Source organism: Ostrea edulis, chromosome 4, assembly GCF_947568905.1.
Source record: "Ostrea edulis chromosome 4, xbOstEdul1.1, whole genome shotgun sequence".
Lineage (NCBI taxonomy): Eukaryota > Metazoa > Mollusca > Bivalvia > Ostreida > Ostreidae > Ostrea > Ostrea edulis.
Window position 1 is genome coordinate 8,447,530 of NC_079167.1, and position 16,875 is coordinate 8,464,404.

Genomic DNA, 16,875 nt, shown 5'->3' on the forward strand with positions numbered 1-16,875 from the left:
TGAAATTGTTATGAATACTATTACATTGTTACAATTTTTGTGAAATTTTGATGATGCTGTTTAAGGAAAATTGAAATTTTCTGACATTGATAGCAGGTATATTGTGCTAATTGATAAGGAAAATTATTAATACATGTACCACAACATACTTATTTTATCATTTTTATTTGTTGCCAAGATGTATTATTTGATGAATCAACAATCAAATATAAGATTGAACCTATAATTCTAGAAGGATGGAATTACCTTAAATAATTACACCTCTTATAACATTCCTGACACCTGGTTTCACACCTATTCATCATCTTGGTGATCTCTGATTAGATGTGGGGTTTGTTGACTTCGTGCTACTGGACTTTTGTAATTGTTGTTTCGTAGTGAGGTTACAATTGATCATTTTACAAACATATCACTTTGATGTTTCATGTAGAAGTATTTATAATAAATTAAATTGTTCGAATAAAATTCTGCAAGTTGATTAAATAAATTCAAACATGCAACTCCAATTAAAAGGGAGGCCATTTCATTGGATACAAAGTTGGAAATTATTATTGCAATAGAGACAGGAAATAAGACCTTTATAAAAATTAATAACAGAATATGACGACTCATGCACGTCAGATGTTTGGGCACCATGTGCACAGACGCTGAAAGATTATGTAGTGGAAATTCAAGCTTGTGGAAGACAATGTGTTCTCAGCTGCAGTGACTCTACAAACATTTGTAGATAATTCTTGTTTAGTCATATATACCAATATTTTTAAAATACAGACATTTTAAAGTAACTTCGTTAAATTGTTACAGTACTTGGGTCATTGTGATGTTGAAATGTTCTAAACTTTGTTCAAATGATGAAATGTCATTGAGTTTATAGATTCTTTTATATAAAAGGAATTAGATTAATCTCATTAAATGTAAATCATTCATTTTAAATACTAATTTCATTTACATTGTTTTACTTTAAAACACTTAAACATACTTGTGGTTTGAAATGTGTTTAGTGCAGATGTATGGTTAAAATGTATACTAGTTGTAACGTAGAATTTATCACAGTCCCATGAGATACGCTATAAAGAAGTTTACTGTGTATAATGATGCATTTTATTAGCGCAGTACAGGGCTTTCAAAAGTAGCCGGTAGCCGGCGGATTTCCGCCGCCTATAGTAACATTAGGTTCCGGCTACTTTAGTGACAAAAATGTATGTCCAATGAAAAAAAACTTTTATAAAACTTTAAACATCTTCCAAACTTTAGTAGACTCAGAAATCGTGGCCATATCAAACGTGTTTACTTGCGCTAAATTTAGTTCAGGTAAATACCGGCACCTGATTGGTCATCTGTTGGTGTAGAAAATAATACGTCAATTGCAATAGTCGGAAAGCCTCGGATTTACCCAATTCGTGACAACACAGACAAGAAGTTCCGAAAGATAACAACAAGTCCTGAACGTAAAAATCAATGATGTTGACGGAATGAAGAGAACAAATACCCTGTTCAGTTTCGGCTTTAAAAAGGCCAGAAGCGAAAGTGACACAAGTATAATATCAATCAACAATTTTAAAGCGAAAACAGAATTTAATCAGGAAAGATTTCAGACTTGCTATTCTTTTTAATTTGCAAATGCCCACGTGGTATTAAATAAAAACGAAAGTAGAATTTTTCAGCACAAATTCGCTATGTTACCAACAAATCTGTAGCTGTTAACTTGAATTTGTGGAAAAATAAAATTATAGGTCATTAAAATGTTACTTATTAATTTGTAATAAAGATTGTTTGGGTTTTATTGTTTCTTACAAAACAATTCAGTCTTATAAACTTTCAGTACAAATGTAGAAATAAAAGTGAAAGTTTCTGTTCAAGCAAAGACACTTAAAAATTAATTGATACAGCATTGCAAAAAATAATTACATGTAGTTATCTTGATGCACTTTATTTTTCATTTTGCATCAAAATTAGTACTTTGCAATGTTGAATTTTTTAAGTCTTTGCATGAACAGAAAATTTCACATATGAAACAATAAATTCATGGCAAAAGTAAAAATTTCAGGCAAAAAAATGACAATTTCAAAGCTGCATTTAAGTGCCAGGAAACCGCCAGAATGCAGGATTTTGCGTCATTTACCCCAGAGCTTCTGGGGGCCTTGAGCGGCCCCAATGACCCCCGGCCATAAGGGCGCCGAGCATAGCTCCGCGTGCGATACGGCTGTGCCGTTCACATTGGATCGCCTTCTACTTTTTCATTTCAGCCTCCTACTTTTAAATTTGTTGAAAGCCCTGGCAGTATATAGGATTGTTTTGGTCTCGTGAGAGACAAGAGATGGTATGTCCTTTAAAGACTTTTGAAACAGTGTATAGAGATGTCATGTACTGTTGAGATACGGTATAGAGGAATGTTCTGCTCTGTTGAGATACGGTATAGAGGGATGTTCTGTTCTGTTGAGATACGGTATAGAGGGATGTTCTGTTGAGATACGGTATAGAGGGATGTCATGTTCTGTTGAGATACGGTATAGAAGGATGCTCTGTTGAGATACGGTATAGAGGGATGTTCTGTTGAGATACGGTATAGAGGGATGTTCTGTTCTGTTGAGATATGGTGTAGAGGGATGTTCTGTTCTGTTGAGATACGATATAGAGGGATGTTCTGTTGAGATACGATATAGAGGGATGTTATGTTCTGTTGAGATACGGTATAGAAGGATGTTCTGCTCTGTTGCGATACGATATAGAGGGATGTTCTGTTGCGATACGATATAGAGGGATGTTCTGTTGAGATACGATATAGAGGGATGTTCTGTTGAGATACGATATAGAGGGATGTTCTGTTGAGATACGGTATAGAGGGATGTTCTGCTCTGTTGAGATACAGTATAGAGGGATGTTATGTTCTGTTGAGATACAGTATACAGGGATGTTCTGTTGAGATACGATATAGAGGGATGTTCTGTTGAGATACGATATAGAGGGATGTTATGTTCTGTTGAGATACAGTATAGAGGGATGTCATGTTCTGTTGAGATACGGTATACAGGGATGTTCTGTTGAGATACGGTATAGAGGGATGTCATGTTCTGTTGAGATACGGTATAGAGGGATGTCATGTTCTGTTGAGATACGATATAGAGGGATGTCATGTTCTGTTGAGACATGGTGTATGGGGATGTTATGTTATGTTGTCATACAGTGTATAAATATTACTGTAGAGTAGAGATTTGGTGGAATACCAGCTTACCACAGATATAATTATCAATCAACTTTGTTGTTTTTCTCAGGTACATCTAGACAAAGAGGTGTGTGAATTAGCTGGATGTTGGAATTACGTATCCTGTCCTGTCGCTCGCTCAAACAGCCGTAGAAAAGGATCCCCCTAGGAGGCTGCAGCTAGGTAAGGTTTCCCTTAATGTTTTAAATTATAACTTTTGTTTTCTCTACATTTAATTATATCATTCACCTTTCTGAGCTCAAAAATGTTGCTCCACAATTGTCCATAGCAAGTAAACTTTTACCTGATCTGACAAGTTGGTCACCCAGGTGATGAGTAGAATTGGGGGCAAAGACAGTTAGAAGTGCAATTGAAAATGTTAATGACAATCCAGACCACTAGATATATTTTTGAGAACTTGATAATACATAAAAACCATGAATGTGTTTGTGTTGTATTACAGGAACAAATAATATGAATCTCCATGTATAATCCATATGATATTGTTTTGTTTCTGGAAATTTTACATGTTAGACATGTCTTCAGGGGTGTACAGTTACCATCGTCCAATTTTAGGGATCGGGCGAGCAAAATCAATGCTGCACATGACCATCCGGCTAGTAGTTTTATTTATTTTATGACTGTTAATATTACGTCAATTGACTATATTTGAATTAATTTTATTGCAAAGTCAAGATCTTTCATCTGCTTTAACCCTTTCTCTACCAGCACTTTTTAGACTAAATGACATTGACAATACAATCGTGATATACTAGTTATCACACGTGTTATATTTACGATTACTAATAAAATCCACCTCCTTAGCATCACTGGCTGAACAAACAATATAGCTGTATAACAGAAACTTTATTCAAAAATGACTTCAAGAAAAGGGCAATTATCAAATATTTTGAAAAATAGGGAGTTTAAATAATTCTATTAGAAATATCAACATATCAGATGATAGCAGCATCAAAATTCATCAAATGTGGACAATGGTAAATAATTTTCAGAGCGAGCGATTATATAATTATGCAATATGATTATTATAAGCAGTTCTGTCAGAGTTTATTACTACATACTATCTCCTAAGTGGCTGAGACTTTATTGTGAATATGCTTGGCAATGCTTTTGTTAACATTCAGTATAAGAGAGAGGAGAGTGATATTCAACTTGCCGGCATACATGAAAGATTTGTCCAAGGCCTCGAAATGATTTCCAGTTTTTTGGAATCTTATTCTTTGAAAAGACCCCAAAATTATTCCGGGTTGATTACAAAATCTCTGGGGTTAAAATCTGAACATAAATCACAAACAACATCTAAAGCCTGGCTTAAAATGAAATCATCAATATCCGCTAAAAGTTGCTTCTCTGTCAAAGATATTTTACAGACTTGAGCAAAAATTAGGATGCTAATTTACGCTAGCCCTGGAAAATTCAGCGAACACCATTTGGCTAGTCACTTATGTGATTGACAACTCGACCATGGATGGGATATATTGCATAACCATTTCACACTCTTGGGGCTATGCCCGCTCATGACGATGGGTACGTGATATATCGTAACGTGGTTTCATGTCGTCATGTAAATAAACATTCGATAGCAGTATTAGCTTTCAGTGATGTTTTAGTGTCAGTTGTGAGTGGACAAGTTATAACTTTTAGATGATAAATTTCTTCATATTTAGGGATCTGAGGTATCAATGGGGAAAAAATTCTTACAGGCTCTCTGGATATTTAAAATCTTGGTACTGAACGTCTATCCTTATTTTGATGATTTTACATAATTATTCAATGTCTGTGGGTTTAGTGCATGTAATACTTTGATGTGGACTAACTTAGCAAATAAAATAAGTAATAGTCAATAATTGATTGCTGCAAATTATTATTGAAATCTCAAGTAAATGAAAGAGCTCATTGATATATGCTATTGAAGCAGATTTCTTCTCATTAGATGTAGAATTGTGTTAACCCAATCACTGGATTTGACGGGCAACCTGGGATTTTGTCTGTTTTGTTGGTACTTCTGTATTCTAGATTTGTCATAGACAGACTTAACAGAGACCCCTCTTCTGTGTACACTGTTTGATGTAATCGATCACTAATTGTCACAGGAAGTACGAGACTACCAGAGATAAATATCATGTTGATGCTATTAATGAAGAAGATATTAGAATTGGTTGTCACCATGATGATGTTTTGATAAAACCCTTCAGAAGCAGCACTTGTTCTCTGTTAATTAAACATATTAGATAAGATCCTAAGGAATCGCACTTTATCATGTTCATTAATATTTTATGTAATATGTGTCTAACATCAGATGCAGAAGAAAACATCAACGGAAATCAAAATACTGCTGTCCATATTTTACACTTTTTTTGTTGGTGTATTATACCACCTTAACAGATTTAATGATAAACAACTCCACCAAATGTTGGCATATTGTTCAAAGAGTCTTTGGAACACATACTGAAATAGAGTGGGGCCAGTAGAAGATTATAGACTTCCATTGTTACTTGATCAAGAGAGCTATTCAAGCAAATCCAGAATAATATTTAGGTGATCTGGATTTCATAATGTGCATTTAAACTAATGGGAATTTGGCCATTTCATTCAGACTTTAATAGTGAAATATTCTGATAACTTCATTCTTTTGGGAAGTTTTTTAATAGATAAAAGTCTACAAAGTAGTGTCTGATGTATAAGAGTAGAGCTAGAGTTTTTTTTGTCAGATTTAATGTGTTTCTTGTGATCTGTTTTGAGGGGATACATAATCTGAAGGTCACAATGTAGAGTGTTAAAAGTGGTGGAGGTGAGGAAATGTTTGACCTTGAATGATGTAAATAAACAACAGGGCCTCTGGACAGCTGATGGATTTAACATCCAAATATCATAGTGTTGCAGAGAATTATCTTTTAACTGTAGCAGTTTTGGAATTCTTTTGGGAATATTTTTCTCTCCACACTGAGGGGAGTGGAAACTCCAGTCTTATCATTACAAATGCCAGGTAACATTCTTTTTCATTCATAAAGTTTCCTCCAAAGATGCACATTTCAGATTAAAGAGTCATTTGCATCTAGCTGTCATGTTTATTTATTTTTGGCTTATCGTATGGCTCCAGTAGAAAGAGGTGCAAGGTAATGCAGTTTGTTTTTTTTACAGGAATTCAGTTAGGGAAGATGGTGCATTAGACAGCTGTTTTGATAAAATTTCTATTCTGCGATTTCCCTACCTCCATGCTGTCACTGAGTTTGGCAAACAGAAATATTTAAGGGATTTGTAAATTCACACAACCAAAAGGGTGGGAGTATATTTTGAACACCTGATTCTTAAAAATATACTAGCTGGTGGTCTGATGCCAGAATAGCAATGATTTCATTAGTGTGATAAGACAAACTAGAGTATTTGTGCCAGTTTTGAACACACAAGATTCCAGTAGGTAACTAAAAGACAGTTTTTGTAACAGTTTTTGAGAATATACAAGATCCTTGTAGATAAATAAAAGACAGTGATGGCATTTTTTTTTTTAAATTGATAAGTTTAATTTCTTTGCATTTACTTGTCATTGATCTTTTCTGTATACTGTACTCACTACTAGACAGTGAAATCTGAAAATAAACAAAAATTTGCACAAAGTTTCATGAAATTAAAAAAAAAAAGTTATGACAATGTGATTTTTGAAGGAAGATTAAAGAGCTGCTTTACAAACAGAGGCCAGTGAATCCCCCATACTAGACTGTAACTTGTTCATGTTCTTTTCGTGACATTAATTAATGTGAAACATGGAAGATATGAAGACAGTATTTAGTAGCTTTAAAGAGGACTAGTCTACACATTAGTTTGATGGATGGTCCTGCAAAATCTCTAGTGTGCTGACAGTGACAGAAAGAGGGCCGCACCTGATGTAGGGGGACATCTGCTTATCTTTTTATTGTTATTGTTTACAGGATGCAGTACTAGGAGAGACTAAGGAGGGAACGAAATGAGAGTGAATGTGAAGGCAGGATCCGGTGATTATTCCATTCAAGACGTTAATACTGCAGTAAGTAGATTATTTCTGATAGATCTAAATAGTTGGCGTTTTGATTTTGTACATGGGTATTTTATGTAACACACTGTGTGTCTGTGGGTAGAATTTTCTCTCTAGAAATAAACTTAAAAGCCATGATTTTCCCCCAGTAATTTTTTTTATGAGCAAGAGAAAATATACCATTATGTCATCAAATAAAAATAGATAGGGTACAATGACAAAACAGTAAACATTGTTGATATTTTGAAAAATAGGAATTACTTTGTTTTTGAGTTGTTGGTAGGAAAGTGAAGGTGGAGTCTAATAGTCTCAAATTTTATACAGAAATTCAGTTTAAATTGTGAAAATTTTGAAAGTGCAAAGACCCTTTCTACAATGCACACTTGATGGCAAGTATTCTAACTATTCAGCTGGTAAGCACATTTCGTAATCAATGAAGTACTAGAAGTGTACAGACCTCTTCAAATGATCACATTATAGATGGGAAAACTGTGTAGTTGTCAGACATGGAATAGACATCTCATTCAGGTTTTCGTCAGTCAGATTTTTCCTCCAGTGCCAAAAAGAATGAAAAATACTTAACATGTTTCTCACAAATTTAATTCTATGCATGTTGAGAGTTTCTAGAGGATGAAAGATTGACAGGTTTTACTGTTTGTGCTTTTTCTTCAATGTGAACTTTTCCTGTGGTTCTCTGATTTACACACATAAAAGAAGTCAGTGCACAGAAGTTTGTTCTAGCACTGACAAAACAATGAACTGTTATTCAGTCAACTATGTGACTTCAAAGTGGTTGTGCTGAGGTGTTTTTGGTGTGTGTGAACTTAGAGATAGGAAAACTGCTGAACATACACACCTACTTATCAATATTACTAAGTCTTAAACTTGTTACTGGCAAAAATATCAAAGATATGAAATGCAATGCCTAGTGACGATTTTGAAAATGATAAGCATAAATGTCAATATGATATTGAATATAACTGTTGGATTATCCATAGGAATATGGTGACATAAACCTAGCAAACTTCAGCAAATACAATGTTGGTTATCAGTAGAAGGTATACCACATAAGTGATACATAATTTGGCCAGGAGATACTGTTTATTTTTGGATATGAAAACAAACAGGTTGTCAAAAATATTTTCAGGCATAATAATTTTCTAATTTTTTTTTTTCCTTTTCAGTCAAAGACTGCAAATTTTACCATGTCATCTGTGGACAAAATGAAAAAATTATTAAGTCCGGGCACAAGAAAAAAAGGACTTGGGAATGTGAACAAGACATTTGGTGTGCCACTGGAGGAACTGATGACAAATGCATCATCAGGATCAACAGTACCTTATTTAGTCAGCAAAATCTGTGAGCACATCCGTGACAAAGGTAGGTACCATGATGGGGCTGGAGATAGTATCATTATGTAGAGCACTGTTACATAACTAGTCTTCAGATCAATAGGATTGTGTTTATGTAATTGGTATTTCATCCCAAGGGTTATAACATGATGGGGGCAATAGCACGTGTAGCATTTGTTTATGGTGGACTCTGGCGGATACCTGTAAGTGCAAAGTTGTAAATTTCAAGTACAAAATAATAAATTCTTGCTCATGTTTACAAGGAATATATTGTCAAATGTTATAAATCAAGAGATACATGTATTCCTAAAGGGACTATGCTGTGCTTATTGATTAATGTCAAATTTCACATCGCCAAAATAGAATAGACTGTCTATAAAGTACTTTATTTTAAAACAATTGATTTTACAAAAGTAGAAATGCATGTAGGTGTCTTTTTATTTCCAAACCAATATAGGTTGGGTTTTTCACTTTTTATTGCTTGTTTTCATAGATAGCCTTTCAATGCCCACATGTTGTCAAGATGATGCTAGAAAAAGGATGGTGTTACTATAAAAAAAAAATTACAATTTTCAGACAACCTACCTACAAATTAATTCCCAAATAAATTTGGATGAAATTCAGACTCTGGCTCAGCTGCTAAAAGGCCAAGAATTCAACCCCCCCCCCCCCCCCCCTTTTCTTGACATCCAGCTTATCTTTGTGTATATCAAGCAAAACCTCTCATGACCAATCTTTGGAGGGTTGAATATCTGGAAAAATGATACTCTGCAATCTAACTTCTCAAATATATTTGAAGCTCCATAAAAGTTATGAACTGCACTTTTCATCCATACCAATTTGAAATATTGTCTCTGTGGGCCCATCACAAGGGCATAAAAATACAAAATTTTGCCTGTTCACATTTTTAGGCCACAGAAGTAGAAAAGGATATAAAGAGTAGAGCAAATTATTTCTCACATTTTGATGTTTACTCTAAGAGTAATATTTATTGAAAAGTACCATGATCTTCTATTTAGCACAGAAACAAGAAATGCTGTTTGTATAGTGAATAATTTAAAATCATGCAAAACTTAAGATTGACATTTACTTCCAAATGCTAGGACACTTTGAATTGATCATGCGAGTACATACTGATTGTTTAGTTGTATCCCAGGATAGAAGAATCCAGAGAAGTCATATTTTGATATAATCATATTTACATTTGCCAATGTACATATGCTGTTTCTTTGTATTTTAAGTTCTTAATAAAAACACTTGTTTTTTACATGAAAACCTATATATTTATAAAAAGAAACAAGATCAATTATAAAACATCTAGGTTGTTTGTATTATGGGGATATAAACAAACAAACAACAACAAAACAATGAAAACATGCGAAAATTTCTGCATAATCAACTTAACGAAACTATGCAAGTTGTCCCTCGTTTCCACTGGTTTTTATATCTCTATAATACAAACAAACTATGAATTTATTTCATAACTGACATTTAAAATGATGTTAAATCTGTTTGGTGCTGCAGATTACATGGACATTTATGTTATGTAGGTTTTGACACGGAGGGAATATTCCGAATTAATGGCAGCACAAGGATTGTGGAGAAGTACCGCACAAGCTTTGACATGCGAGGGGATGCAAACTTTTATGAAGAAGAAGATTTGATGGCAGTTGCAAGCTTACTCAAGTTGTTTCTACGGGAAATTCCTGGTTCATTGATACCAGAGAACAAAACTCAGAAGTTCATAGCCATTCAAGAAGGTAGTCAGGCTGTGATGAAATGATTTCATTATCCTCTATCAAATCTGTAGCAACATTATTGGTACAGACACACTCACTCATATTGCATTTAATTAGTGTTCTTTGTAAACTAATCAGATATGTTGAAGACCTCTGATTTCAAGTTACAAAAAACATTTCCACATACATGCATAAAATCAATTTGGTAGGAATCAGAAAATTTGTCCATATTGAAAAGAATATATAGTGACAGCTGCTCGTTGTCATTATAAGGAATTGCCATCAATATGGATTCGACCTTTGTTTGATTGAAATTGTATTATTTGATTTATTGGGTTGACTGTATTTCATGTACTCAGATTTTGACATTTTGAATTATTTTTTCAGAGAATCAGAATGACCCAGCGGGCTGTATTTCCGGTCTGAAGGCTGAGATCTCCCAGCTGGAGGTGTTGCGATATAACCTACTGAGATATCTGATTCGATTCCTGGTGGTCGTGGCTCAGTTTGAACGCTCCAACAAAATGAGCCCCATGTCTCTAGCCATTGTGTTTGGACCAAACCTCTTTAGGTACTTGTTTATCTTTGTACAGAATGCAAATTGCTGGTCCAAAACAGCACAGTTTGTTATATTATTTGTACACAGTATGCAGAACTTGCTGACTTATGGAATAATTCATTACAGTATGCTGGATTAGGATAGATTTGATTTCTATTAAGTGTCTGATAATTATTAAGGTGCAGTTCATCTGATAATGTTCTTACTGTTACATAGATGTGGCCAGGGAATTGTAGGGTTAAAAGACCAGGGGAAAATCAATCAGATTGTATACAAGTTCATCACGCACTATGATGCTCTCTTCATGGAGGAGAATGAAATCTCACCATGCAATGAATGGGTAAGTGGTCAAAGATGACCTTGATAATCACAGATCATGTACTAGATATAGGAATTTAATATTTTATTTATAGTTTTGCAAAATTTATATGAATTTATTCCTTTTTAGATTAAACAGAAACAGAAAGCCCCTCCTAGACCTCCCCCTCCCAAGCTTCAGGTAGAGGAGTATAAACCTGTCCCCAAACCTAGGAACACGGTAAGTTTGACTCGGCACAAACCAGTCCCCAAACCAAGGGGCACTGAAAAACGTTACTCCGGTCAAACCTGTCTCTAAACCAAGCCACTGAAAATCCGACTCTGGTCAACCTCTCTCTACACCAAGGGACTCTGAAAATCTGACTCCGGTCAAACTTGTCTCTAAACCAAGCCACACTATAGATTTAAATCTGTAAAGACCAGTCTCCACACCAAGGAACACCATAAATCCAACTCTACAAACCAGTCTCCAAACCTAGGAACATTGTAAATGTGATCCTGTTCAAACCAGTCTCTAAATGTAGAAACTATCTCACAGTTAAATTGCATCATTGGTCTGTGATATCTCTGACAATAAATCTCTTTCATCTCCATAGTTATGTAAATGTCCGTTCTCTACTTTCATCTAATGCTACCTTGTCTACATGTCTGTAGGTGAAAATGGACCCCTATGACAGTACCCCATACCAGGACATGGAGGATTACGACCACAGTGAGGAATCGTCCAGTAACACTCAGGGGCGGAGTCACAGTCCCCGCTGTAGTGATGACGAAATTGCCGGCAGGGCATCACCATTTATCCTAGATAGGTAAATAAAAAATAATTTAAAATTGGCTCTTTCAAATTAAATGTATGTACCATTTCAACTTTAAATGGATTAACGGAATCACCATGATACACTATCGATAAAAGTGGATTACAGCACCTAACAAAGTTCACTCCTTCCAAATGAAATATTTAGACAAGCTGTGATGGAAAGTGAAGCTGGTAATATGGAGAATACCATTCAGATATATAGACTTCATTGAAGTACTACTGATTGATCTTCATGATTAATGGACATTATGGAATATTCAGGGGGGGGGGGGGGGGGGATGAGAGTCAAGGTCACCAGTCCTTTCATTTGTTTGCAGCGTCTGCAACTCAGCGTTTGCATCTTTTGTGCATATGGAATTTTTATGTTTTTAAAAGATACTAGCATGTATTACTGGTATGAAAATTTATTAAGTGCAGTGGGGTTCGGTGATCTGGATGCCAGTAATCAAAATGCTTCACCTTTCTTGACAAATTTTCTGGGGAACTGAATTTTTACATGTTGTTTGCATCATTGATCCGAAAATTTGCATTCCAGATGTGGACAATTAGTTTTTACTTCAAACAGTAAATTCTTTGAAAATTGTTTCATTAATCTGGAAATTGTTTCATTAATCTGGACAGTAAATTTTTTGGGAAGATCAGCCTTGGACAGTTTTTGCAAGGTGTAAATTGTAAAGAAAACATAAGCCATGCTGTCTGATCAAAACAATTCCCAATGTTCTTTAAGCACTTCTCTAATTAGATGTTAAACTTAGCTGTGTCCTGACACCTTAGTTAAACTGCACCTACTGATTAAAACATTGTATTGTCAATTTGTGTGCATCACATCTGCAAAGTATGCATCTGATGCAATCAACTATCATCATGTTTATACAGTGTTTGAAATAACCATGCGTCCGACCGCCCAAGACGCATAAATTTTGTCATGGGCAAACAAATTTCTTTGTAGAGATGCCCAACTGGACGTGTCAATATTTCCACTAAATAAGATTTAGATGCATCAAATTAACTTATCGTACCGGTAACGGAGTTGTAATAAGCCAAGGGACTTCATAGAGTTGTATATGATCGGGATTGATGTTATGAGAATTAGATTCTTCTCATGAATGAGATTATTAGAGTCCTATAGTTACATAATCACTTTAATTAGAAGATAGTTATCAATAAAAGTAATTAAAAAATGGCATTTATTTTCTCAGGGCTAGTAGGTCTTTGACAGGGTTTACAAGTTTTACAAGCAGTCAGCCCTGCATGTCTAGCTAATTTTACGAGTTTCAAACACTGGTCCTTACCACGAATGAATGGAAGTTACTTTGAGGAAAATACAATAACAACAACGAAGGTTAATATGCTAGTAAAAATTTAGTTTAAAGCAGATTTTTCAAAATTACAAGTTAATTCTGAACACAAACAGTTTCTAGTGTTTGTCACATCTCATTTTGTTTTAAACATGATATTTTCTATTAAGCAATGGATATGTAAACAAAAACATGGCACGAGCCTTGTTTACATAACAAAGAATTGTGAGCTCTGTATCTTGCGTGTAACTCAATAACTGACACTCAAATTTTTGCTGACCATTAGAAATACCTTAGTTAAGCAGTGTAAATATTAATGATGAAAAAATTAAATTTGAAAATTTTCAACTCGAACTGTGTCTAAACCCCTTTAAAACAATTTATTTTTCCATTAATTACATGTAGCGAGTGATTCTTATAGTGCATGTGGTGTAAAGTTTTGTATTATATCTGTTTGTAGCTCTAAATATCTGCAAGTACATTCTACATGAATATGGATCTTTCAGTTTTGGTGCCTTGAGATATATCATACATGAACATTTGAAATTTTATCTAATAAAGTAGGTTATTAATGATATGATGTGCTGATTTCATGTTACACATCAATAAAGTGTATTGATTGCATATACTTGTATATGAAGATCCAGCATATATGATTCAGTTATTTGGATATTTTGCTTAGAACCAAAGTGTACAGATTAACAAAACTCCATTGTATTCAAAATTGGGGGGGGGGGGGGGGGGGGGGGGGGGGGGGTGTTTATCAGTACAGGAGAAGTATTGGCATAGTTCAGGACCATTACATCAAAACAAACATAAATGCTGTTTTCAATATGTGGCATACTAAAGGAAGACAAAAGTCATCTGGTTATGAGTCTCCTTAATACATCAGCTTCTTTTGGAGGACTTGTATACAATTTGTATATGCCAATACAAAGCTATTTAATTCTGTAACAAATCTGACTACCTGCCAAACCTTTATATATATGTTTTGTTAAAGAACAATTTATTTCTTGTCATGTTGAACTCCTCTGTGTATAACACAAGTTGTTTGTATTATACTCAGTATTCCAGACAATTAGAAAACAGCTGAATTGTTTCTCTTTCAGTGATGGTGGCTACAGCATCATAGAATCCCCATTACCGTCAGCAAGAACGTCAGAGTAAGTGAAAATACTGTACTGTGTACAATACCTGCCAAATTTGACATGCCTTGTTCTCCACACTGAAAAGTGATTTATAAACAGAATCTATTTAAACTTGTCTATTTAATTTTGCTTGTCCAACTTTTAATGATTTTTCTCAAAAATTTTGCCAAGATGGTATTTGAAATATATATTTAGTAAAAAAAAAAAAAAAAAAAAAAAAAAGTAATATAGTGGGAAGTTATGAATCTTGGATGACTGTTTCACAGGATGGTAGAGAATGTGATAGCTCGATCTATAAAGGAGCACCTGTTTGGGGACGACATCAGTATGTGCGAGACTTTCGTGGAAAAGGATCAATGGTAAGTACTAGAATTGAATCAATTTGAAAGATATGTTAATTTACAGAAATGAATTTGTACACCATGAATAGAATTGACTGCTTAGAGATTAAAAAAACTTCAGATTACTGTATATGAATATGTTTTAGTAAAGAGAATTTGGAGAATGCTGTTCCAGTAAAGGATCGTATTAAACAATTTGAGTTCGGGTCAGACACCTGTGAAATGCAAAGAACATCCAAGGTTCCTAGTTGGTCCCAGCCTGAATTAGTACACATGGATAGCTCTACCTCACAGGTGAATAACACTATATGTGTTTATCATGTAGCTAATGATTTATTAGTTTTCAAATGTTCTTGAATTCTAGAGAATTTCAATGTGCATATGTCTGGGCTATTATTGAATGCCAACTTTTCATGAAATGATAGGATCTGCACTTAAGCATTCCATGTACAAGTTAATGTTACAATGATATATCATGGGGAAGCTTTGGTAGCCAATTTTTATGTTTTATCTGTTATCATTTCTTGCACTATTTTGACCCTGAATTAAGTTAAGTACCAGCAATCATTATCCTTTGTAATTTAAAATATTTCCCTAGCATTGATTGATGTGATTGGTGAACATTGAAAATGTATATAACTGTGATATTGCATGCATTTATATCAATGCCAATAATGCTTCATTTTCTAAACCTGGCAAAAGAATGGAGGGAAAAAGATCAACATAAAGCAAATGAAATTTGTTTTTAGCTATATCATAAAAGGGGTTACTGAACATGTGTGTTAACGAATACTGGTACTTATTGGGTGTATAAGTGCACTCAAAAGCTCACACTTTATACTTCCAGTGGGTGCCAGTATTCACCTCTATAAATTCAATAACCCTATCCTCTGATTTAATATGCTTACCTATATTAGCAATATTTCTGTTTTGGTGCTTTTGGCACAGTCTTAATCATGCAAAGTATTGATATAGGAAAATCCTTATTAAACTTATTCATAACTGCACCAATACTCCATGGCCTACTATTTTGCTGATTTTGAATATTCTAAAATAAGTGCACATATAGTAACCTGCTGTCTTTTCATTATCAGCTGGATAGCTATCAAATTAATCAGTAATCTAAATGGCTGTATGTTGTGAATATTTCTATCTTGCAGGTACTACAAAAGGTGAATGGATACAAACACCAGGCAGATGCATTGAGGTTGTATACTATGAAAGTCGAAAAATTATTTTAATAGTCATTTGAATCAATAGTCTTTGGATAGCTATGACATCATTCAAACTAAATTTCAATACTTTGACAGTTCAAAAGAAAATGAGTTTGAGGATTTACACACAGATGAAGATTTTGAAAGCGTGAGGCGAGATTCTGGAACATTATCATCAGTAAGTACAATGATTTACTCTGTTCATATGAAGAATGTTCATATTGTTATTTGTAGTTTGTTAAACCTGATATTTGATGAATTTGACTTTAGAATTAACAATTATCCGCTATATTTTACTTAGCTCCAATTCAAGAAGCCTTCTGGCCCCAGAAATCGTCGCTCACCAAGCAGACGGTCGCGTAGCAACTCGCTTGAAGACAAAGAGGATGTGGAGAGAGACTTCCAATCTCAAAATGGCAATGCTTATACAGAGGTGGAGACCTCTTCACTTCCTGAAACCAAACCAGTTCCAAAGGAACCGGTCCCCAAACCACGGGTGGCCTTCCTAGAACTCACAAATCATACTGAGAACAAGGTTTCTTCTGACATTTCACCCAGCAATGCCAGGAAGCCATTTATCCCTCTACTTGATCTGTCTACACTTCATGAGCATGTTGAAAGCTCTGGTAAGTATATACATGTATGCATGTGTTATGCTGACATATGAAATTTAGTATCCATTAGGCCAGAGAAAACGACAATTTCTTAAAATGTGTAACTATTACAGAGGTTATGGAATTAAGTGAAATTAATTCTATTGCATTTTCATCTCTGTTTTATGAAATTAATGATCATGTAGAATATATATAGGATTTACTCAACAAATTTGCATCAGATCATTATTTTATAAGAAATTC

The 16,875-nt window shown here is 34.4% G+C and overlaps 1 protein-coding gene and 1 long non-coding RNA gene across 9 annotated transcripts in view; one reads left to right on the top strand and one right to left on the bottom strand.

The window, feature by feature from the left end:
* LOC125668542 (protein FAM13B-like) overlaps window positions 1-16,875 on the top strand; it is a 38,694-nt gene that overhangs the window by 7,933 nt on the left and 13,886 nt on the right. For 2 of the 8 annotated variants that reach the window (XM_056161844.1, XM_056161847.1), the window contains exons 2-16: window positions 3,273-3,385; window positions 3,737-4,750; window positions 7,150-7,244; window positions 8,417-8,612; window positions 10,135-10,344; window positions 10,711-10,894; window positions 11,099-11,222; window positions 11,331-11,420; window positions 11,855-12,009; window positions 14,425-14,478; window positions 14,730-14,822; window positions 14,951-15,098; window positions 15,965-16,011; window positions 16,115-16,196; window positions 16,320-16,644. In XM_056161844.1, coding sequence (XP_056017819.1) covers window positions 7,185-7,244; window positions 8,417-8,612; window positions 10,135-10,344; window positions 10,711-10,894; window positions 11,099-11,222; window positions 11,331-11,420; window positions 11,855-12,009; window positions 14,425-14,478; window positions 14,730-14,822; window positions 14,951-15,098; window positions 15,965-16,011; window positions 16,115-16,196; window positions 16,320-16,644 — 1,768 coding nt within the window. In that variant the 5' untranslated portion in view covers window positions 3,273-3,385; window positions 3,737-4,750; window positions 7,150-7,184. Of the gene's footprint in view, window positions 1-3,272; window positions 6,210-7,149; window positions 7,245-8,416; window positions 8,613-10,134; window positions 10,345-10,710; window positions 10,895-11,098; window positions 11,223-11,330; window positions 11,421-11,854; window positions 12,010-14,424; window positions 14,479-14,729; window positions 14,823-14,950; window positions 15,099-15,964; window positions 16,012-16,114; window positions 16,197-16,319; window positions 16,645-16,875 lie in introns of all 8 variants that reach the window. The other 6 variants (XM_056161841.1, XM_056161845.1, XM_056161840.1 and 3 more) reach the window with 4 other exon arrangements.
* Window positions 6,720-8,243, bottom strand: LOC130053978 (uncharacterized). Its single transcript, XR_008802202.1, has 2 exons — window positions 7,690-8,243; window positions 6,720-6,810 (listed from the first exon to the last, which is right to left on the bottom strand). It is a non-coding gene; the product is annotated as an uncharacterized LOC130053978 (long non-coding RNA).